This window comes from Panthera uncia, chromosome X, assembly GCF_023721935.1.
Source record: "Panthera uncia isolate 11264 chromosome X, Puncia_PCG_1.0, whole genome shotgun sequence".
In the NCBI taxonomy this organism is placed as follows: Eukaryota; Metazoa; Chordata; class Mammalia; order Carnivora; family Felidae; genus Panthera; species Panthera uncia.
In genome coordinates this window covers 84,480,214-84,502,885 of record NC_064817.1, presented here as the reverse complement: position 1 = coordinate 84,502,885, position 22,672 = coordinate 84,480,214, and the positions used below count along the sequence as shown (strand labels likewise).

Genomic DNA, 22,672 nt, shown 5'->3' with positions numbered 1-22,672 from the left:
CCTTGGGAAATGAGCATTTCCCACTCCACGTGGATCCTCTGGTGGGATCTGTGGAGGGCTGCATGTGCACATGACACACATAGGTTCCTGTGGTCTTTTTCCTTCAAAATATTGTAGTCTTCCTGCTTCCTACTTGTGAAGTGTGTATATCTTACAAACATACTCTCTTGAAATAGATTCCATCTTCCTTCCACCTGGGTATTTCCCTGGTATTTTGTATATTGTCTCACCTTCTCTTTCCTTTCCTTTGCTTCCCCTCTTCCCTCCATCCTTCCTCTTCCTCTTCCTTCTCCTCCTGTCTGCCTTTCTATCCCCTCTGTCTCTCCTCCTTAACCTCTCTTTCACCACTCTCTTCTATCCCCCTTCCCTTATTCTCCTGTTTCCTTCTGCACAAACTGGACAGTGATTTGGGAGCCTCAAGGGAGACTGGGAGCTTGTCCTCTCCACCCTTCATGGCTGCCTCTTGTAGATTGCACTGCCTTCAAGGAGCAAATCCAGCCTCCAGTGTTCCAACACAGACTGCCTCTGCTTGTGCTGTTGGCAAGGACTAGACCAGTTATAGTCCAATCACCATTGCCGAGAGGTGGCCATTCACCTTGCTCAAAACCCTTTCTTGCTCTCTTCTAAACACCCTTTGATGCATGACCATGGCAACCATGAACTTGTGGTTTCCTTTCATTCATCTTGCTTCTTCCCTCTGCAGTGCTGGTACAAAATGCATTTGTTCAGGCTTATACTTCTTCCCACCCCTTGGCACTGATAGTTTTGTTGCCTCACTGATGCAAGGCTGAGGGTAAAGAGGCCAAAGTAATGGAGAGTTTATTTGTGAATTACATCCAGAGGACAAACCTAGCCTCTGAAGTGGTTTGTGTGGTTTCTGCTTTGCTTAACATCCCCTTTGATCTTACAGGGGGATGTTGGCCTCCCAGGCCCTGCGGGACCCCCACCATCTACTGGAGAACTGGAATTTATGGGATTTCCCAAAGGGAAGAAAGGATCCAAGGTAGTGAATATTTAAGCCCAGGAAATGTTAATAATCCTTTTCCTATTAATACCAAAGTTCAACTCTAGTAACGAGACTATATTGGAAAGATATTCTGGGTAATGCTTTTTTGTTTGGAAGTGAGGGTAAAGCCTTCTTTGTTTTGTCCCTTACAAAAAGCTCTGTAAAATGTCTGTGTGTTGGTGTGTGGCTATGAGTGGGCCTGGGCTCCTGAGTATTTATTTAAGTCCTATTTTCTATGTTTCGCTTTTTCAAATTCAATTATCAAGATGCTGAATAACTTAAAACAAACATTAAATAATTGGGTTTTTTTGTCCTAACTCCCAACCCTCTCAATACTTATGTTGTCCCCAAAGCACTATGACAGAACACATAGGGTATAAATGGTTGCTTTTAAGTTATCTTTTTAAAGAAGTTATTTGCCCTCAAAACCTGACCTTACAAATAGAATATACTGTCACCAAGAGGCAGTAGATGCCTTAATTCACCTGATCTGAACTACCAAGGCTAAAGCTGTTAGACCTGTTTAGCTGAGATATGTTATAATCTCTATTTTGATGTGAGTGGGTGTGTATTTGAATGCCTATATGCTGTTAAGGTATGCAGGTATCTTTCAGTAACCTGCATTTCCTTCCTTCCTTCCTTCCTGGGGTTCCCTTAAGTTTTGTGACTCTGTTCCTGTGGTCAAGGGGCCCAGTGAGGGGAAGGTGCTTACTTCCATGTCTTTAATTTTGTCTTTGAGAAAGCAACAGCTCCAGGCCCTCTTCAGGTTTACAGAAAGTAATAATTAATTTGGGAACACTTTGGGAATATATGAAAGATCACCTGCCTCCTTGATCATTCCCAAACCTTAGGGAGCCCTTTCATGGCACAAATAAGTAAACTAGCACATCAGGGAAAGACATATTAGAGTGTTATGGGTCCCTATCCAAACTGTAGTTGTTACTTTTTTCTCCAAACCATTGATTTCTTTGCAACCTATAATTTGTAACAGGAAATCACACTGAACAGCTCTTCCACTAGGAAGATCACAGATGACTGTCTTCTGTCTCCCAATTAGCCTCAACATTTGAGATTCTGTTTTAGACAGTTTCCATTCCCTGCCGTAGGCCTTGGTCCTTCCCACACCACAAGGGCTCCCTAAGCTGATATCCTGCCGCAGTTATTAGTTAGGAATCCTGGGGAATTTACACCACCTGATACCCCATTGGTTCCCCACTGCTCAGCCCATGCAGCTCAAGGGAGCCATGTCCTTTGCGTTCACTGTTTCCTGCTGTTACTCACTAATCTTTGGTTGATTTTTCAGGGTGAACCAGGGCTTCCAGGTTTACCAGGAATAAGTGGCCCTCCAGGTCTCCCGGTAAGTCTCCCTGTTTGGTCAACATGCATTTAAGGACCTGATTGGACAAGAACTATAGCAATAGAAGGCTAACAGGAAGACCTCTTCCTGTGGTTATTGTAGACAATTCTATCATCTTCATTATTAGAAGGCATTTAAGGAAATATTCTTGTTTCTCAAAACTATGGAGACATTAGCATGGTTCTTCATGAAGCCATAGATCTTAGCGGTTATTAGCCTAAGCTCTAGAATTAAAACAGACCTAGGCTTGACTTATGGTCTCACTAATTTCTACCTTTGTGAACTTGGACAATTTTCTTAACTTATCTGAGTTCCAGTTTCCCTCAAAAAACAGGGGGTGGGGATGATAATGGTGTGGTTATAAGGATTATGTGAGAAAAGGACTTAGTACCTGCCTGGCATATATCAATTGTTCAGTAAATGGTAGTTAATCTTAGTAGCCCTATCTTCACTCCACTATCTGCCTTGTACCTTAGAGTCTTTCACTCAACTTATACCTTTTGAGAGGCCCTATGTTCCAGGCATTCTGCTAGACAACAGTAAATAACAGTCAAATAAGTAAAAGTCCTTGTCCTTGAGGAGAGTACATTCTAATGGGGGAGTGAGGGAGGATACAGACACTAAACAAGTAAACAAATGTATTAAGGACAAGTTCATATAGTAGCAAGTGATACATAGAAAATAAAAAAGGGTAAAGTGATAGAATGTGGATTGAGAAAGGAGTGGGCTACTTTGGGCAGAGTGGTCACAAAGGGCCTTTCTGAGGAAGTGAACATTATGGAGAAGTGAGTCACATGAAGATCAGCAAGAGTGTTTTTGGTAAGTGCCAAGACCCTGAGGTTGGCAAAACTTTACTGCTTGTGAGGAACAGCAAGAAAGTGAGTATGTGGAACAGAGTCAGCAAAGGCAAGAACCAGGGAGATAGGCAAGAGCCAGACCCTTTGTAGGTTGAATGTGGCTTTTGTGTTAAATGTAATAGGAAGCCATCAGAAGGCTCTGACTTACATTTAAAATTTTTTTTTCAATGTTTATTTATTTTTGAGACAGAGAGAGACAGAGTATGAACAGGGGAGGGGCAGAGAGAGAGGGAGACACAGAATCCGAAACAGGCTCCAGGCCCTGAGCGGTCAGCACAGAGCCTGACGTGGGGCTCGAACTCACGGACCGCGAGATCATGACCTGAGCCAAAGTTGGACGGTTAACTGACTGAGCCACCCAGGTGCCCCAGTAGCTCACATATTTCTATTGGATAGCACAAATACAAAATACTTTGCAAGTGGGTTGGGAAACAAGGTTTGTACTTTCCTTTGTGAGCATTGTACATAGACTCTAATCACCTCACATCATCCCCAAGAGGTAAGCAAGGTGAGATGGGCTTATCTCCCTGTAATGAAAAGGAAACCATGGCTTGAATGGATGAAGACGCATGTCCAGAGTCACACAGCAAGTCATTAGCAGAGTTAAGACTGGAATCCAAGTTTCTCAAAAGCTAGCCAATTCATACTGCCTTTATCATACTGCTCCCTACAGTCTAGTTCGTATTTCTCATGGTGGTGGTGGATTTTATGATATCTGGTGTTATTGGGTTCTCTGGCTCATGCTCCCTCCCTCCAATTCCCTCCCATTCCTGTTGTGCCTCAGAGGACTTCCTCTACTACAGTTTCACCTCATTCCCTTTTGTTCTGTAAAAGAAAGGGAGACTGACTGACAAGAATGCACAGTGATAAACTGCAATACCATTTCAATCTCAGCATTTCTGGGGTTTCACTGTGTAGACTGCAAAATAGAAACCCCAGTTGACTGTAAAGACATCCAAGCTGGAAAATACCTCCCTTCATGTGGCACAGAATATTTTCAGAGAGTGGAAGTCAAGAACCCAGAGTTCTCAGCCCACTTTGGCATGGATTTGATGTAAGACACTGGGCAAATCATTCTTTCTTCTCCTAATATCTCTGTCTGCCTAATGGGAACATTCGCAGGCACCTTATGTGCCTTCTGACAGAATGGTTGTAAGAAGAAAGATGGTAACATGTTTGAGATGCTCTAGGCTTTCCAGAGGAAACACACTTCTCAAACCCAAAGCCTGCACATCAGCTTTCAATTATCTACAGTCACTGAGAAACATGGCAGCACTGAGGATGCAAATCTCTAGGGAATTCAAAAATGTTTTCTTTAAGCATTTGTTTCCTTTCCATCCAAACCCAAATCTTTGCAAGAGCTGCTGACAAATGGCCAACCTGACAAATGTATGTGTCACCTTCTTTGTCTTGTCCCCTCTGGCAGGATCAAACATCCCTGATTTTCTGGCTCGGCCCCATCTTCACACATTTTGCCATGTTGTCCCCAGCAGTTGTGGGCACAGGTACTCTCATGGAGAACATCAGAGAGAATCTTATATCTGTGTGCCCTGTGTCCAGGGGACCAGCAAACACAGGGTAAGGCAGAATGGAAGAGATAAGCGGGGGGTGGAGGGGAAGAAAAGAGGAAACTGTCAAATCCTGAGGAACATATTGAGTAGATCTGAGGCAACTATTGTGCACGTGGGGTGCTCCTTCAACTGAGCACCAGGCTTTCCAGGCCCTTCAGGTAGGTCCTTTGGAGGAGGGGTCCCAGCTTGACAGACTTAAGCTGGGCCCTGGGCCCTGGTGCCCTGAGAGCCATAGCAGCCCTGAGACCTGCGCAGGGTTTAGAAGGACATTTGACATTCCCGACCCCTCATGTTTCCAATCTCAAGTGACCCTTGCAGTGCTGAGCAGAATGGATTTCTGTAGTTTGGCTTCCAAAATGTTACCACAGATCATTCCCCACCCCTCCCCCACGGCCTCACTCCCCCTCAACTATGTGCTTCAGCCTCCCCCCTGCCTTTCCCAGTTAGAGAAGCTGCCCTGGTTGTGGAGGTGGGTCTAGCCATGTCCACCACTTTGGCTGGGACCGAGGGGAGCCTGCTTGGTCTTGGGGGGAGAAGCTCGAGAGGAGGATGACTATGCGGTGGCCTGCCTCTCTGATGAGCCTGCCTCTGAGGGCCTGTGGCCAAAGTGGCCTTCACTGGGCCTCGGGGCTGACACCCCCTGCATCTGGCCTAGTGTTTGAAGCTTGCCTTTTTCTTGCACCGCCCTCCTCTCCCCTGCCTCAGTGACTACATCAACCCCCCTTACTGCAGGCCACGTGACTGACGTTGAGTTTTTGCAGAGCCACTAACAACCTTGAACCAAAAATGAACAGCTAAGCCAGTGCTCTAGTGAGGTTTTCCTGGACATGGGTAAGAAGAGGTATGGGAGCAGTGGATGCAGGACAGCTTATGACAAGGACTGACTATGACAAGGTTGGGGCCCAGGACATCTTTCTAGAACAGCTTGTTCAGCAGGGCTCTGTATGGTACCTCCTGTACTGGGAGACAAGCTGAGCCTACATCCCAATATCTTGCCAAGTCATGTATGTTTTATTGGCTTTAACCACCACCACCCCCACCACACACACACACACACACACACACACACACACAAGTAAGTTTCTTTGATTTTGTCCTTTTTAAACTTTTTGGGTATTTATTTTTGTTCACATGGTAGCACAAGCTCTCTGAGAAAGCAAGAGTCCTGATACACTTTCTGCTTTCTGAAGAAGGAGGACAAAGTCCCATTGTCTTTCCAACTACAGGCAAGATAGGTGGAGAATGTGAGACAGTTCCTGGACAGTTCTAGGACATGCTTCACTTTTTGCCACAGTTTTGGTCTCCGGGCCATTCTTCTTAATTCAACAAGTGTGTATGTAACCACCTTGTATGTGTTCAGCCTGCAGAGTAACATGTCTTGGAGGAGATGGAAGTGAGTGTGATATAGACCTCCTGCTTACAAACTTTCATACATTTAAGTCATCTCAGTGCTGTAAGAGTCTGGGGCAGTGTGGGCTGCTATAGCTTCCATGGCCAGACCAGGGAAAGCTGCATGATGTTTGGCTTCAGAGACCCATAGACAGATTCCACCAGGTGGCAGCATGCCTTGGTTTCCCATTTGAGATGCAGAACAGATTTCAAGTAAGTTTGAGTTCATTTGACACATAGGCCTTTCAAATAGAAATCCTATTCACCATGAGGTCTGAGCCATTTGACACACAACTATTGACGTAGAAAAAAGAAAGGCAAGAAGGAACCAAAGCTTGCTTTGAACTAGACCCTTCACAGATGCACACTCGACCCCACAATAAAAAAGACACACACACACACACACACACACACACACACACACAAAAAACACATTAAAAAACAAAACAAACACAACTTAGGCCTACAAAGCTAAGGTTTATTCAGCCAGATTTCAGTACCGATGGGAGTGCTCTGAGTATGTAAGAGGAAGGAAAAACTCTAAGTGGGATTAGAGCAGAGCCTGCATAACCAGCTGAGCCAGGTCACATCAAGAGGACAACAGGAGACATGCCACAACATTTACCATCTTTTACAAGCTTACATTTGAGAAAGAATCACTGCTTCCTTTACTCTTACAATAGGCATGAATGTTGTTTGCCAAAATCTATGCTCCAGAAAGTCCAATTTTAAACAGTAACAACAAAACGGCCTTGATGAGGTTTGCCGTGAAAGACTCTATCCACTTTAATAATGAACTTTTCTGTATCTCAAGGGCCCAGAATATGCTTGCCTTGGACCCAGAGGGAAGGAAGCTTTTCTCACTCAGTCTGCTCTTTGGATTTCTGCTTGTCCCCAAGTCAGGTCTATGACTGAAAGTCTTCACAGTCTTTGAGCAGGGCAAGAGGGATTGAAGACCATCTCATAGTGCCCTTTAGAGTACTGCTAGGGTCTGCAGGGTTCTAGACCACACCTAGAAAGAAATAATCCTTCCCACTGAAGAGAATGACACAGTCATCATGTTTCCAGAGGGCAAAAGCTCTTCCCTCTAGTATCGACCCCCAACAATTAGCAAAATTCTCCATCTGTGGGTCAAAGAAATGAGTTCCTAGGTGATGGAAGATAGCCTATTCTCATGGAAAGGGCCCTGGAATGGAAATTTGAAGACCTGGCCATCTCATTGATTCTGTAACCCATATGATATGCTTAACCCTTCTCAATGTTAGTATTACCATCTGTAAAACCAATGAGGTTAGATATTTAATCATTTCTATGCTGTCAGTCCATGTTTCTATAAATACATGCTATAAATACTAGTGTTCAGGGGAACTTGATATTACTTCTAAAACCAAGAGGGAAACTTGAATCAGTGGTCCAAATTATATTCAGGACCCATGTGTTTCTCAGGCAGTGACAAGAGACTCATCATGGTGAGCCTCCCCAGTAGGTCAGTGGCACTGATTTAAAGTTACTTCCCTGCTTTGGATGGAGCCAGGAGACCTATGAAGAAATGGATGTTATAACTTGTGGTTTCTTTTTTCCTTTAGGGATTTGGAACTGCTGGAGAAAAGGGTGAAAAGGGAATCCCTGGTTTGCCAGGACCTAGGGTATGAACCTGGAATGTTGCTTGCCTAAGTCTGTCATGTCACCCAGTCCATATTTTTTTGTCCTGTTTGCATCTTTATGTTATGTAACCTGATGGCCACCAAAGCTTCTCTTGTTTCTCTTCCTCAGCCCTCTGTCTCTATGATCTCCTCCTTTTCACTTTGCCCCATTTCCTTGACTTAGTGGCTCCTTTGAATAAGGAATGGCTCCTCAGCCTACTTACTCTCTTTGTTGTCGTACATAATTATCTTCTGGGCTAAAAATGGTGTGAGTGTTGTCTTGTTTTAATTACATTTTATCCTGAGGGAATGTGGGCAAGAGTGTGGGTGTTGCAGGAATGGAAGAAAGAGGGCCAAGTACAGTCTTTATAGGACAGAAACAAGCCTGGGATGTTCTAGAACATAGTGATGTTTGCAATCAACAATTTCTGATAATAAGCTCAATTCAAGTGAAGAAATAATCGTTAGCCTCAGTGATTTTAAGTGTTTCAGTCACTTAGATGTTGGGCTGTAAGCAATTGGCCAACATTTAGCCCTAAAGAAGTCACATTTTAGAAAATTATGATTTTAGTGTGATCATAAAACTTGTTAAGAGTATTTTGAATATTCAGCAATGTTCACCCATTATCCCACCATTTCTTCCTCTACTTTACTCTCTTGTCTTGAAAAACACATAATCACCAACCAAGAATGCATTTGGGGTGAGAGACAAGAGGCCCTCCCACAATCTATTTAAAAAGTCTCATGACTTGGAACTAATGCACACTAAGTATAATACCACCCATCCCTTCTACCAAATTCCACCTAGTACTTAAACTGTTTCCATTTGTTTAGGTCTTTAAAAATGCTCTGTGTGGTTATTCAGCCTGATGGATTAGTGCTTAGAAGAAAAGTCATTAAGCCAGGTCTAGGAACATTCTCTTACCTGATTTTAGGATAGGCTAAATCCTGAACTCAGTTGGATAGCTTTGTCATGTAAGTCTATTGGCTTTTTCTAGGGTGGGCTATTAATCTTTCTAAGGTGCCTCCATTCTCTTTACAGGGTCCCATGGGTTTAGAAGGACTCCGAGGGCCCCCAGGGAGTCAGGTATTTTGGTTAATATTAAAAGCCCACATGTAAAGTCATAATTAAAAGGCCCTCTTGCTTTACTTAATGTGGCCATCAGTCCAAAGGGAATCACTGCTTATAATACAAAGTATCTACCTCTCTTTGATTAGTATAATCTCAGCCACTTTCTTCTTTTATCTTGACCCAAGAAGCGGAGTCTCCAGTGTTACCAATCCAGTGCTGTGCCATGGTCATACTTATTTATTACGTTATCAGGGTCTAGCAAGGCCAGCCTGCTTGTATTCATCTCTAGCCGGTGGCCCTTATACCTCCTAAGATGCAAGGTGGCTACCTTGTCCATATTGCCTTCTGGAACCTTTTACACCCTCCAGAGTCAGGTAGACTCCTGGAATACTCTGGCATGCCAGCCAACGTCCCTGTGCCATTTCCCCTGGCCTCGTCCAAAGATCAGTCCCCCGTATGCTCTTAGACATTTGACTTAGTTGTAACTATGTTTCTGTCGCAGGGCAAGAAAGGGTCTTCAGGTTTCCCTGGGTTTAACGGATTTCCAGGAATTAAGGTAATGTTGTTGGGAAGTGAAAATCCTGGATTGGGAAGTTGGAAGAGTGAAAAATTTCCATAAATGCTGTTTAGTCCATTTGGCTGCTATAAGAAAATATCACAGACTGGGTGACTTATAAACAACAGAAAATTATTTCTCACAGTTTTGAGAAGCCCGAGATCATGGTGCCAGAACAGTTGGGTGAGGGTCCTCTTCCATGTCACTGACTTCTCACTGTGTCCTCACATGGTGGAAGGGGCAAGCTAGCTTTCTTGGCCTTTTCTTATAAGGGCATTAGTCCTCTTAAGGGCATTAGCTCCACCCTTATGGCCTGATCACTTCCCAAAGATGCCACATCCTAATACCATCACCTTGGGCATTAAGTTTTCAAAATGAATTGAGGGCGGGGCAGGGGGAAGGGGGACACAAACTCTTGGACCTTAACAAATGCCTACAGATGAGATGAAGTATTTTTTAACATTTTAAAGGTTACTCTTTTCATATGCACTTCAGTGCGTGAACTACTTTTAACACACAAAGCCATTGAGCATTCCTTAGATTCCACTTGATCAATGGCAGACTAAAAGGCCGGAGGCTGTGAAAGCAAATCCATCTCTACAAGGAAGAATATTCTACTACTGACATGGTTTAGAATTGCCAAATTTGGGGGGGAGGGTATTGTTATTAAATTCTCTACAGACCATGCATCCCCTCAATGCCTGTACCTAGGACAGGCAGCTCCCACCACCATACCTGGATATGCCATTGTATCTGATTCTGATACCCGAGTCCCCCTTTTGGGGACTGAGTCACCCTTTTGGAAAGTCCTTTGACTTCCTCTGCCTGATATCATCCACTAACAAGGCCAGTGATGGTAGCAGAGTCCTAGGCCTGCTAAGTGTGGGGAAAATTTTGCAACTGCTCCTTCCTTTGCACCTCTTTGGTGCAGCAATGTTGTCTATTCTTGTGACATGTTCCTCGGGTCCAGAAGCAGATTATCCTTGAGTCAGGTTGCAAAATAAAATTGAGATCCCTTGTTTTTGACAGGTTTGCAATTGAGTGTAAGACCTCTGACCTGCCTTATGTTGCCTTCATCTGAAATTTATTGAGCTCTGGAATTAACCTATGGACTAGTTGGCCCTGGGAATCAGGGGTTGCAGTAGGAGAAACCTTTAATTTTCCTGAAGAGTGGTTTTGAGGGCACATAGATCTTGAGTGATGAGGTCACAGAAATATTTGCATTTAACGCATTGAATCTTTACAGGGCGAAAAGGGTGGCATTGGCTTGCCAGGCCCAGATGCTTACATCGATACGGATGGTGCTGTGATCTCAGGTGCAACTTTTCATTGATTTGAGTGAAAAAGAAAGGACCAGGACTTAAATTCTATATTCCCTGCGATTGTGAAAAGGGTACTTTGTCAGCCACTGGATTGCTGCTAAACCCAACACCCTCAAGGGCCCCTCATGAGTCCTGTACTTAGAAAATTGAACTCCAATGTCTTTGGGCAAAGAAGCCAAGCCCTATGCTTCATGTTGGTGTTGGGTCCACTAAGACTAGGATTTGGGTCAGACTGGGCCTGAACTTGCTGAAAATTGTTCTTGTAAAGATGCTTAGGGAAGGATTGGTATCCTCCGCAGCCAGGCTGACCAGCCTCATACCATGAGACACTTGGTGTCTCATCTACATGATCCCATTCATGCTTGGGTTTGACGATTTCATAGGAGGTGAAGTATCCAACTGTCTCCATTGCCTTCTCCAAACATCCATATGCCCAGTATCTCTAACTACTCCTTGCTTGAGCAAAGGCTTCTACTATTGTACCTCTTCTACCTGAGTGTCCTAAATTATTTCTCCTCTCTCATCTTCTCTGGCCCATGCCCTAACCAGTAAATTCATTGAAGCCAAGGTGTTAATGATCAACAGTGGCTTCTTATGTTCCACTTCCAGGGAACCTATGTGTATAATATGAATGGTAGACTTCAACACCGTAACACAAATAGTAGACATTTGATGCATGACAGCAGGTTGGTAGTAGTAGAAAAACGTTCCTAGTACTTACCAGATCTTACCATGGAAGGTAAACCCTGGCCAGACCGGTTCTGGACATTAATGGAGCCTTAGCTCAAGTGGGCCCATTATCACGTGAGGCCATTAGCATCTGAGAGATCTATGAAGTACAAGAAAGGCATGTCCCCCATGAGGACATCTCCTTGCAACTCCTCTTAGACATTTTGTGGCATTAGTGGGCCTTCTCTGGGTTTGCTTATGGCTTTTTTCTTTCATCACAATGCCAGGTTACCCTGGAGACCCCGGTGTGCCAGGCCTCCCAGGACTTAAAGGAGATGAAGGCATTCAGGGCCTGCCTGGCCCTTCCGGCCTCCCTGGCTTGCCAGCTTTACCAGGTGAAGCAAACTAATCCACCCCCTGCACAGATCTGTCCTCTATCCATTCTGGTCTGGGTATGTACCTAGCCAAAGTCAAAGGAAAGGTAAATGGTAGTCACTAAGCTCCCTACCACTGTCCCAAAGCTAATGTATATGAAGATAGGACCTGGGTGAGCAGCTTTCCTTTGGCCTGAATAATGTAGCATTGCTAAACAGGCAACTCTACTGAGGTTTGTGGTAACCAGAGGGGGCCAGTGTTGGCCTGCTAGAACCCTGTCACCCTTCTGTGGATGTACCATCCCAGCTGATGCTTGCCAGAAAGGGCCAACAAAAGCCCAGAGGAGAGTTTGTACCCAGATCCTCACTCTGTGCTTAACTCAGGCACTAAATGGCCCAGGATCCTATGGATGACCCCCTTGAAACAATTGGAGGAGCATACCTGTCTATCATTCTATAGTAGTAAATAGAGAAAGGGCATGCCAGATTCTGAGAGGCCATGGTGACCCAAATACAAAGCTTCAGACATTGCTTTTAAAGGCATCAGTTTCTAAGTTCCTTGGAGATGGGCATCTGTAAGGATACCTGTGCTTTTAAAGCAGCCACTGGAGGAAGTACAGATGATCCCACTACCAAGGTTGAACAATCACAAAGTACGAGGCTGGAGACCAGGTTTCCCTCTCAGGTTTGCCACTAAAAAGCTTTGCACCCTTGACCATGTTTCCTCATGACTTTGGGTCTCAACTTACTGAGGAGTTAGGCTAGATGATTCCTAATGACCCCTCTAACTCTGATGCAAGAGAAGGGCAAATGCTTTTCCAAATTCTTCCCTTGGAGGTAGTTTCCAATGTATGCCACTGATTGCAATGCTCCTGAAGAGTAGGGTGACATGAGCAGCATTATTGTGTGGGCTTATTCTTCCAGGTGTCCCAGGTGCCCTAGGGCACCAAGGAGTTCCAGGTCTCAAGGGGGACAAAGGAAACCCAGGCCGCACCACAGTTGGGGCAGCTGGCCCCCCTGGCAGAGGCGGTTTGCCAGGCTTACCAGGCCTAGCAGGCCCACCCGGTAAGTCATTCATTTTTCTCTTTGGTGTTGAGACTCAGGTGTGACCCAGATAGCAGAACACTCATGATTTTTGAGGGAGAGAGCATTTCACAGGAGAAATAGCCAGGATACACGATGACTGGCAGAGGGGCAGTGACAAAGGCCTTGTCCTCTCTGAGTCAGAGCCTTCTTCTACAGGTAAACAACCACATCACTCAGAGTGCTCATCAAGGAAAAAGCAAGCTAAGGCCATCTCAATAACCAAACACTAATTCCTTCCAATTTCTGTACTCATTTCATTCCACCCTCCACTGTTCTCAGCCCCTTGGCCTCTGGTCTTGCAGCTCATGATGAAGCAATATTGGCTCCTTCAAGCTCCAGTGGGGTGGGCTGAGAGCCTGAGAAATGGAAAGCCAAGCCTGGATCCTCAAGATGGTTGCTAAAAGCCTCTACAAGGCTTATTTTCCCTAAATCTCCTACCTGAGTATGGAATTCTAGATTCTAAGAGAAAGGCTAGAGATATGTCCAGCATGCTTGTTTGTAATCTAAACCCCATGACTTCTGCAGCTTGCACCCATTCCCTCAAACTTTCTGGGGTAGACATTGGGCCTGTTAGCTTACTGAAGCTATCTGGGTCATTCCTGTACCCTCAGTGTCTAGTCCAGTGCCTGGACCATAGTAGACCTTCTGTAAGCAGTAGTAGAATGAATAGAGTCAATAAGGGATAAGACTTGCTGTAGACTTTGGGTCCCTGTGTCTGCTTTGGTTGTTTAGCTTCAAGGATACTTAGTCCTTAGTGACTGAGCTGCTGTGCTGAGTCATGTAAGTCTAGGCTCGTGTGAGATGCCAATCCTTCCTTCATGCTTCCTTTGTCCTGAAGGTCGAACATTTGAGACTGGAACACTACAGAACACAGAGCCAGGGTTCCCTGGTCTCCGAGGAGAACGAGGTCCAAAAGGAAACCCAGGCCTCAAAGGAATAAAAGGTAATTTTGTCCCCTTGGGTTTCTTTGTTCCCCACACTCCTTGCAGAAAGCTTTCTGGGGAATGAGCAAACTAACGGCCTTGGGAATGTGAACAAAAGCAATTTGCGATCTTGATCGGGGATTTGATTTTAAGATTGTTGGAAGGGCTATGTTTAGGGCTCTGAGACTGAGGCTGGAAGTTGAGGTCACATAGAACAAAGTGGCTTGCAGGCTGCTCGTCCTATTGTGTCCACCTGCAGAAGCTGTTGCCATTAACCCTGGTTGTTAACCAGTACATGCGGCAACATCAGCTTGCAAGGCCAAGGCTGGATGCCACTTATCATTACCTTCAGTCTGAAGGATAGGACTCTGAACAGGTCAAGAGTTGGCACTCTGAAACAGCCAACTGGCTCCAGAAAAATAACTGCATCTCCCTCCCCACCCCCCGATGTTGAAGGGCTAACTGATTACCCCAGCCTTTGGCCACACTGCTCTGTCCATCTTCTTGCTGTCTTTGGGTCATTCCTCTGTTTCATACTCTAGAGATGCAGATGCTTAAAGCTCAAATAAATCAATTCATTTTAGTTGCAGTCCAGGCCTAAGTGGAGGAAGAGGTGAAACTCTGGGCTCCAGAGAGGTTTGGGGATGGCCTAGGGGGTTCAAGTTATCTGAGATCTTTTCCCTTCTCTCACAGAGTTAACAGCTCTTCTCAGCCTCAAGCAGAGAGGTCCTAACTTACTCTTCCCCTTTCTTATTACTGAATCATAAAATGTCACTACTTAAATATAGGAGCTAGTTGAGAAGTTTTTAAAAGTTCCATCTCTGTTGTTCAGATGCAAGGAGGACTATTTGGAGAGAAAGGAGATGGAATTGCAAGTTTTGACTTAGGATGTTAACCTTTGCCTTTGTGTGACTCACTACAGGGCTAGTGTACTTCCGGATACCATTCTCACTCCTGAAAAGACATAACTCTAATGCTCCCCATTCTATATTCCCATGGGACCAGAAGGTTTTCCCTAAGTCTGGAATAGTGATGGTGATTCTCAAGCTTCATTGTACATGAGAATCACCTAAGGGAGATTACTCAAAATTAGATTCTTGGTTCTGGCCTCCTGAGAGTCTGCTTTATTAGAATTGGGGTGAGGCCCAGCAAGCTGCCTTATGAACAGGCAACATAACTGACTGTGATCCATTGATCACACTTGAGAAATTCTACAGACTGTTCTTTCCGAGTTTCAGGGATTATCAATTTTCTGAAAGTAAAAAGAGGCCCTTCAGGATGTTCAGAGTCACCTACATTGGCCTAAATTCTCATTTTCCACACCATAAGCATGGAAGGTATAGGTGGCTGAGCTATAGTGTTAGTGATTCCTTGATACCACTTCAAAGGTGCTTTGCCGAAATCCCTGTCATACATTTATTGGACATTTGTCTCTGTTTACAGAACACAAGGGAAAAGACATTATGATGAAGAGAATTTTTGAGTGGCTTAGATTCCAGATCCAAGTGGTTAGCATAGGGCAGTGGTTCTTAACTCTGGCTGTACATTAATTAGACTCACTGATCACTGGGTTGTCTCCCCTGAGACTAATGAAATCAAATCACTGGTACAGATGTACTTTGATAGAGAGTAGATTTGGTTCATAAACCTAGTTCATGTGAGTTTGTTCTCTGTGGACATTCTGATTCCCTCCATGGGGTTGTTCAAGTCACAAATTACTGCTATTGTATCATCCTTTTTCTTAGAAAGATGGTCTATTTTGTTTAATGTTGTCTTTTTCTCCTCCAGGGGACTCAGGGTTTTGTGCTTGTGATGGCGGTGTCCCTAACATTGGACCACCTGGGGAGCCAGGCCTGCCTGGGTCACAAGGTCTCATTGGCCTTCCAGGCCTTAAAGGAACCAGAGGAGATCCAGGCTCTGGGGGTACACAGGGCCCATCAGGGACTCCAGTAAGTCTCACCAAACTTTGGCCCTGAGGGAACAATAGGAGCTTTCCAGTGCCCCGTACTCCTCCCCAGTCATGTTCCTAAAACACAGGAAAGACAGATGGGAATAAAACAAAACTTCAGGGTTTTGATCTGTAATATGAAAAAGTCAGACTAGCTGATCTCCGAAGTCCCTTTCTGCTTTGACCTACCTATGTTCCCTCCCTTCCCCCCCTTCCTTAATCCCTCTCTTCCTTCCACAAAATTATTTGTATTTGCCTAACACTGCGCTGGGCCCTGAAGATGAAATTGAATTAAGACAGTGTTACCGTCCTCAAAAATTTCAAAAATTTAGAAAGGATAAGAAAATAAATGGGCAGTCATAATCCCAGATGAGGACATTATCAAGTGCCCTGAACAGTGCCAAAATGTGCCCAAGGTTCTGCTTTAGGTCAGACCTATGCTAGGTGCCAGAGTCCTATAATGTATACATCTCCTGATTGTTCCCTTTTGTCTCTTTTGCAGGGTTTATTTGGACCTCGGGGTCCTGCAGGCCACAAAGGAGAGAAAGGGGAGCCAAGTCTCAGTTCAAGATCAAGGATGCCAGGGGAGCGGGGTGATCCTGGCCCCCAGGGGCTCCCTGGTAAAACAGGAACCCCAGGGAAGGATGGAGTACCAGGTTTACCAGGTCTGCCAGGCCTCCCAGTAAGTTGATAGTTCCTGAGTGATAAGCTCTATAAATCCTCACATCTGACTTAGTGGGGGTCCTGATGGCCACTAGACCATGAGACAGGGTAGAACATCTCCTCCCACCTCTGCTGACACTCTCTGCTCTGTGCTTTTCTTTTCTGTAAAATGGAAATCTTTTTCTCAAAATGGGTCATTGCCTTATTTGAGAAATGCTAGTACCCATTGACCATATCACTGAAAATGCTTTAGCTTCTCAGTAGCTTTCCCTTGCAGGTAATCCAGCTGCTTTCTGTGACCCAACCCCTGCCAGGGACTGTTACCCTGCTCCAGTTTCCTGCCCCCTCCCCACCACTGATCCAGAATATTTTGTATTATCAGATCATCAAGAATTGACAAACTTCATTTCCATGAACCAAATGAACTAAATCAGAGGAACTGATTGATAAACTAGAGTGACGGAGAATTTTAACAAAAAACCAAACATCGGTCACACTGGCTACCTCTTTCCTATGGTCAAACGAGTCAGGATAAATCTTTAAGTTGGGATTGCATTCTTTCTTATGTGTTCTCTAGGGTGATGGTGGACAGGGCTTCCCAGGTGAGAAGGGGTTACCAGGACTTCCTGGTGAAAAGGGCCGCAGTGGTCCAGCTGGTCCCCCAGGAAATGGACTGCCGGGATCTCCCGGACCTCGTGGGCTTCCTGGAGATCAAGGAATAAATGGATTACCAGGGAAGCAAGGCCTCCCTGGGCTTCCAGGTGAGTCATGGAATCAGATGGCCATGGACTTGAAAAACTGACCCCTTGTAGAGTATAGATATGACCCAGGTACATGAAATGTGTCATAAGAAGAGTCTTGGCTGGTTATAATCACTTCTTGCAATTTTTTAAGGTTTTTCATGAGGAAAAAAGATCATAATTGTACATAATTGTGGTACACTTATACAGAGAAATCTAGACTTCAGTTCTACTTAGTAAAAACAAAACAAAACAAAAAAGACTTCCTAACAGCAGTCTGAAAATGTAACAGAGCTGTCTTGGGAGGTTGTGAGCTCATAATCCCTGGAAATTTCAAGCAGATGCTGGATGGCCATTTGCTACAAGTATCATCGAAGTAATGAGTGAGAGATTGGATAGGTGTCCTCTTAAGTTATATGGTACTATCATCACCAGAGAGGAACCTTTCCTTAATTCATGAGATCTCAGATTGAGAAGAGACTCTACTTGTATCTAGTCTAATCTTTATTTCATACCTTAAACCCCTCGCATTTGTATATCTTCTTTTTCTATCAGCATTTCAGGAATTGTAGGGAGTGACAGTCCTGCTTGTAGATTGTGACGATGCTATGTTAATAACTCACCTTCTTGCATACAGCCGGAATAGCCCTCCATCCCAACTTCTGTTTCCATTAGCAGTACCATCCTTATTGTTATCTGAAGTTTGAAAACTTGAAATTCATTTCTTATTCTTCATTTGCAGTGCTTCTTATATTCTTTCCCTCCTCTTCTTGCTACTAAGTTCTCATTGTCTCACACCTAAGCTTATCAAATACCTACATGCTTTTCAGAATAAATGGACAGTTGGAAGGAAGGATGAGTGGATGGATGGATGGATGAGTGAGTGAATGACATTGGAAGTAAGGATGAGTGGATGGATGGATGGATGGATGAGTGAGTGAGTGAATGACAAACAGCTTCCAAACAGTTTCTCATCTCCTACCTCCAGACTTTCCCCACTCAGTTCTGCTATGAACACTACTGCCAATTCACTATTTGTAAAGCACTGATATTGTCACGTCTTGCCCCTAGTCCAAAGCCACAAGCGGTTGCCTTTTTCTGGAATGCTCTTCCTCTTTTTTTCTGTGCAGTCAGATTTTATCTGTCTTTCAGGGTACACACCTACTTCTCCACTAAACCTTCTCTTGACCTCCACAACATATGCCATTGCCTCTTAAATTACACATTTTCTTCCATTAATGCTTTTAGTTTTCCCAATTGCTTTGTAAGTGTCTGGATACTAAAGAAGGCAATTCTTTTTAGCATTTCTCAATTTGCCTAGTATAGTGTAATGCTCCATAAGAGACTAATATACACTCACAGAAGAAAGGGGCTTCTCAATAACCAAGGGGCTATTTCTTAGACCTATTTCTTCTCATTCTACCTTGTCACCTTGAAGAATTACCAAAAAAGAAGATAGAAACCAGGTCTTGTCATGTCTATTGACTTTAAAATCTACTTGTATGTGTTGGCATACCAAGGATGATGGTATATGTTAAAAATTGATGATTCAAGATTCTTAAAACCAAGTTGTATTTCAGTTTACAAAACCCTGTGAAGGCTGTGAGGAATTTTATCAAACTAAAGCATTGTACCTTTGGAAGTCCTAGCTTTGCCTCCATCTCTGTTCCCGGAGATATTATTCATGGTCATTCCACTACCCCTGTGCCAATTGGGTCTTTATTCTAGGCCAACCATTTCTGTAGGCAACTGGGTTTTAAACTGAGTTATAAACTGAGTTACCTATATACTTACACTCAAATCTGGCTATTATCAACATTCTGACTGCTTGAAAACAGGCTGAGTCAACAGAAGGAGGCCCAAGGGACCATTTGTATCCTAAACTTCACTAGGCCCCAGACACAAAAAGTTCTTAGGAATATAGTGATATAGTAAGCTCTAGCCTGAGAGATACCCCATGCAGAAAATGTTCTTGTTGCAGTACCAAGACTTTCCAAAAAATTACTTCCAATAAGAGCATTAGCTTTCTTTTTCTTTCCGTGGCAACCACATATAACTCCTCAAACCTATCTTTTTTTTCCACACAATTTTAAAAAGACATAACTTGGGAGCCCCTGACATTTGCATCATGGCCATTATTGTTGCCATGAAAATCAAAGGATGCTGTTCTTTAAATGTGTTCACTCCAACCAGTGGTGGCCCAGGCTAGAGCAGCTGCATGGATAGGGATGTAGTCACTAGAAGCTTTTCAACCTAGTGGTGTGAGTCATTACAAACCTTGGACGAGCAGACAACTGGCTGTTTCCAAAGAGGCTCTGATCCAGATGGTCACAGTAATCAATCACCCTGGTTATTATTGAAACAGCATCTGTGTCCTTGATCCTGTGTGGGTGTCAGCTCTCTCCATTCGATCTGGATAGGGAATTTGATTAGTGGGCATACCCAGGCTGCAGACAAGACTTCCCTTGGGCCTCAAGGAACTTCTCTCTGGGTTTAATTTTCTTCTTTACTGGATTGGTCTAGGTGACTGTTGTTGCAGGGAGAGCATTGGTAAAGGAGGCTTAGACACAGAGGGAGGTGAGAGCTAGCTCAGTCTCGAGGTTCTCAAACACTGATGTTGCCAAAATGTCCCTTCCTTTTTGTTCACCTTTCTCTCAAACACTCATGATGGCCTGAGCACCATGCTAGAGCCTTTGGCTGGGGAGGGGTGCATGAAGGCTGACACTGACACTGTCACTCCTGATTTTTGGGAGGGGATACAGGAGTAAATGGGCATGCAGTCTCTGACAGGGACTGATTTCCTTCACCATGCATGTTGATGGCTTTGCTGATGTCTGCCTTGAGCACCTTCATTTTATGAACTTAGCTGGGGTCGTAACTTGCCTTGGGAGGTAGCTGGAAGATGAACACATGTCTGATGTTTATTCACTGGACCCAGAGTAAACTGAAATGATAGAATCTTGATAAACAGAGGTGCTTTTTATTTTGACGATGAATTTGGGCATTTATGGAGGAAATCCTGACTAATTAGATTGTGTGTTATAGAACAGAACATGGATAGAGCTGATTTCTGCTTTGTTGAAGAGAAGGCTCTGAATTCACAGATAAGAAGTAGAAGACAGAGATGTAATGTGAAAGAGCCAGATACCAGGATGACTTGAAGGTCTTACCTTCTCAGCATTTTGACCCTCCACCTACATACACAAGGGTGCTGTGGTGTACAGGCCTGGTCTGAGGCAAAAGGGAAACATGCCCTTGATTTCCATCTTCCCTTTTGTCATTATTTGTCCTGTCCTGGAACATTTCTGATGCCTGACCTTGGCCCCATGCTCTAAACGTTTGTTTTTAATCTGGCTGTCACAGGCAAAGAGAATTTATGAAACTTATCTGATGATTTAGTGAGGATGGATGGTTCATGTTTGGACCAGTGCAGAGATATTTGTGTTTTACTGTTTGTTGTAAGGTTGAAAGCAATGGAACTGCAGTGTTTGATACATTGGAGTCAATGGGCTATTGAAATATTTGGGGCAGGAGAATCTTCTGTGGGATCCCTTTCGTGATACCATCTAGGGAGGCAGTTCTTCAGCCTAGTCCAAGGGACTGAGGCCCAAGCTGAACACAGGACTGGCAGTCCTCTCCCAGTGAGGCATCTCATCATAAGGTGCTTGTCCATAGGTTATAGTTCCACAGTAGGGAAATAGCCCTGAAAAATAGCGCCATCATTTCAATGTCTGGCAGGATGGAGATGGGTGTGACCACTAATGGGGCAAGATCAGGCCTATGGCTATCTCCACCTGTAGAAGTGTGGCTATGGGAACCTGAGGTCTACAAGGCAGAAAGTTGCTGCCCAGGCTACAAAGTAGCATCACTAACCTGACTAAGGTAGAAACCAGGGGCTGGTCTTGGAGGAGCTCTTCTGAATGCTCCTCCTTAAATAAGATAATAAAAAACTGTTTGCTGAGCAACCGCCAAGTTGCCAGACACTGTGCAGAATGCCGTTAGCATTATTTCATATAATCCTCACAAGCGCCACATGAGAAAAGTAGCTCCAGTTTTATGCTTGAGGCTCAGAGAGGTTAAGTATCTTGTCCAAACAGCTGGTTAATAGCAGAACTATTATACAAGCTCAGGTCTGTCTGGCTCGGTGTCTATAGTGTATTGGTTAAGAGCCCCCACCTCTTAACCAATACACTATATTCAATTCCCCATGTTTCTTTGTGAATAGAGCAAGTGCAGAAGGAATGCCATCTGGTTGAGTAAGCAGTCTAAATCATAGGTTGTAAACATATCTTTAAGAAAGGCAATTTGTGATTTATTTTAGGTACAGGCAAAAACTATAGCAGTTTACTAGAACTGTTGGCTCTGTGGCTTAAAGCAGGCCTTGGGGGATTGTTTTAATGAATAGGCAAGACTAATTTTAATTAGCATAGCAATTATTTGTAAATGGCACTTGAGGGAGCCTACACAAATTTTTTCATCGGTATTTTATTAAACCTCCCCTCTGTGATCTTGTGTAGACTCTTTTTATTTGCATTATGAATGAGCAAGGAAGAATTTGCTAAAGGAAGGCTATGCATGCAATTTCAAAGTCTTGAACACTGAAATTGACTACTGCATCTCCCTGAGTACCAGAGTTGACATTTTCAAAGGAAGAGCTGAGGGAATGGTCATTGTTTGTCTGCCATGGCCAAGAGAGTGGCCTTCAGTGTTTGTCTGGTACAGAAATACAGCTACCTCTCACCCACAGTAATCATCAATAGACTTCTGTAGATCCCAAGTGATGTGGGTCAAAAGAACCCGATGGTTTAGGAAAAGAACCCAATAGTTTGTTTTCATTCCAAGAAAAGGGCAGACATGTGAACTTGAGGGGTCTTGACTTCAAACCCTCCAGTCTAGTCACATGGCCATAATGGATACTCAGGCCTATCCCCAAGCACCTATCCTAGGGAGAGGCTTCATATGAGGGTAGGGTGAGGAGGTCATTGCCATTTGCTGCTGCTCCTACATAGGCTACCTCTAGGAAATCTTGTTAGGTAACATCTACTGCATAGGTAGATGCATAGGTAGATGCCTGCCCACTGGATATTGATGGTGTAGGAGGTGACATTCTGGCACTTGGACACTAGGAGTACTCTTATCTGTAAGCAGTTGCACTAGGGGGTAACTCCCGAGAGCTTCTGATGCCACAATTCTTCTGCATGGGCTCCCAGCTGCTGGGTAGGAAGAGCTTGGTTGGCTCATCCAACAAAACTGGAGGAAAGGAGCATGCTAGGAGAGCCCACCCAACTTAGTGGGCTCACAAGATGCTTACATGTTACCATTTACAGGGGTCACCTTGCCGTGTATAATTCCCGGATCATACGGTCCATCAGGCTTTCCAGGAGCTCCCGGATTCCCAGGTATGGAATGAGGCCAGAGAAAGCCATTGAACACACTTGTAAGGGCTGTGGGCTGAAGGAAGCAGGGCATAGCCTGGTAGCATTTGGGGATCCACAT

General features: G+C 44.3%; 1 protein-coding gene across 1 annotated transcript in view; it reads left to right on the top strand.

Annotated features, from left to right (window-relative positions):
* COL4A6 (collagen type IV alpha 6 chain) overlaps positions 1-22,672 on the top strand; it is a 279,535-nt gene that overhangs the window by 232,678 nt on the left and 24,185 nt on the right. The window contains exons 12-25 of the mRNA XM_049644164.1: positions 911-1,003; positions 2,310-2,363; positions 7,767-7,826; positions 8,866-8,910; positions 9,398-9,451; positions 10,698-10,767; positions 11,730-11,837; positions 12,741-12,881; positions 13,741-13,845; positions 15,614-15,774; positions 16,276-16,455; positions 17,014-17,197; positions 19,700-19,753; positions 22,504-22,575. Coding sequence (XP_049500121.1) covers positions 911-1,003; positions 2,310-2,363; positions 7,767-7,826; positions 8,866-8,910; positions 9,398-9,451; positions 10,698-10,767; positions 11,730-11,837; positions 12,741-12,881; positions 13,741-13,845; positions 15,614-15,774; positions 16,276-16,455; positions 17,014-17,197; positions 19,700-19,753; positions 22,504-22,575 — 1,381 coding nt within the window. The remainder of the gene's footprint in view (positions 1-910; positions 1,004-2,309; positions 2,364-7,766; positions 7,827-8,865; positions 8,911-9,397; positions 9,452-10,697; positions 10,768-11,729; positions 11,838-12,740; positions 12,882-13,740; positions 13,846-15,613; positions 15,775-16,275; positions 16,456-17,013; positions 17,198-19,699; positions 19,754-22,503; positions 22,576-22,672) is intronic.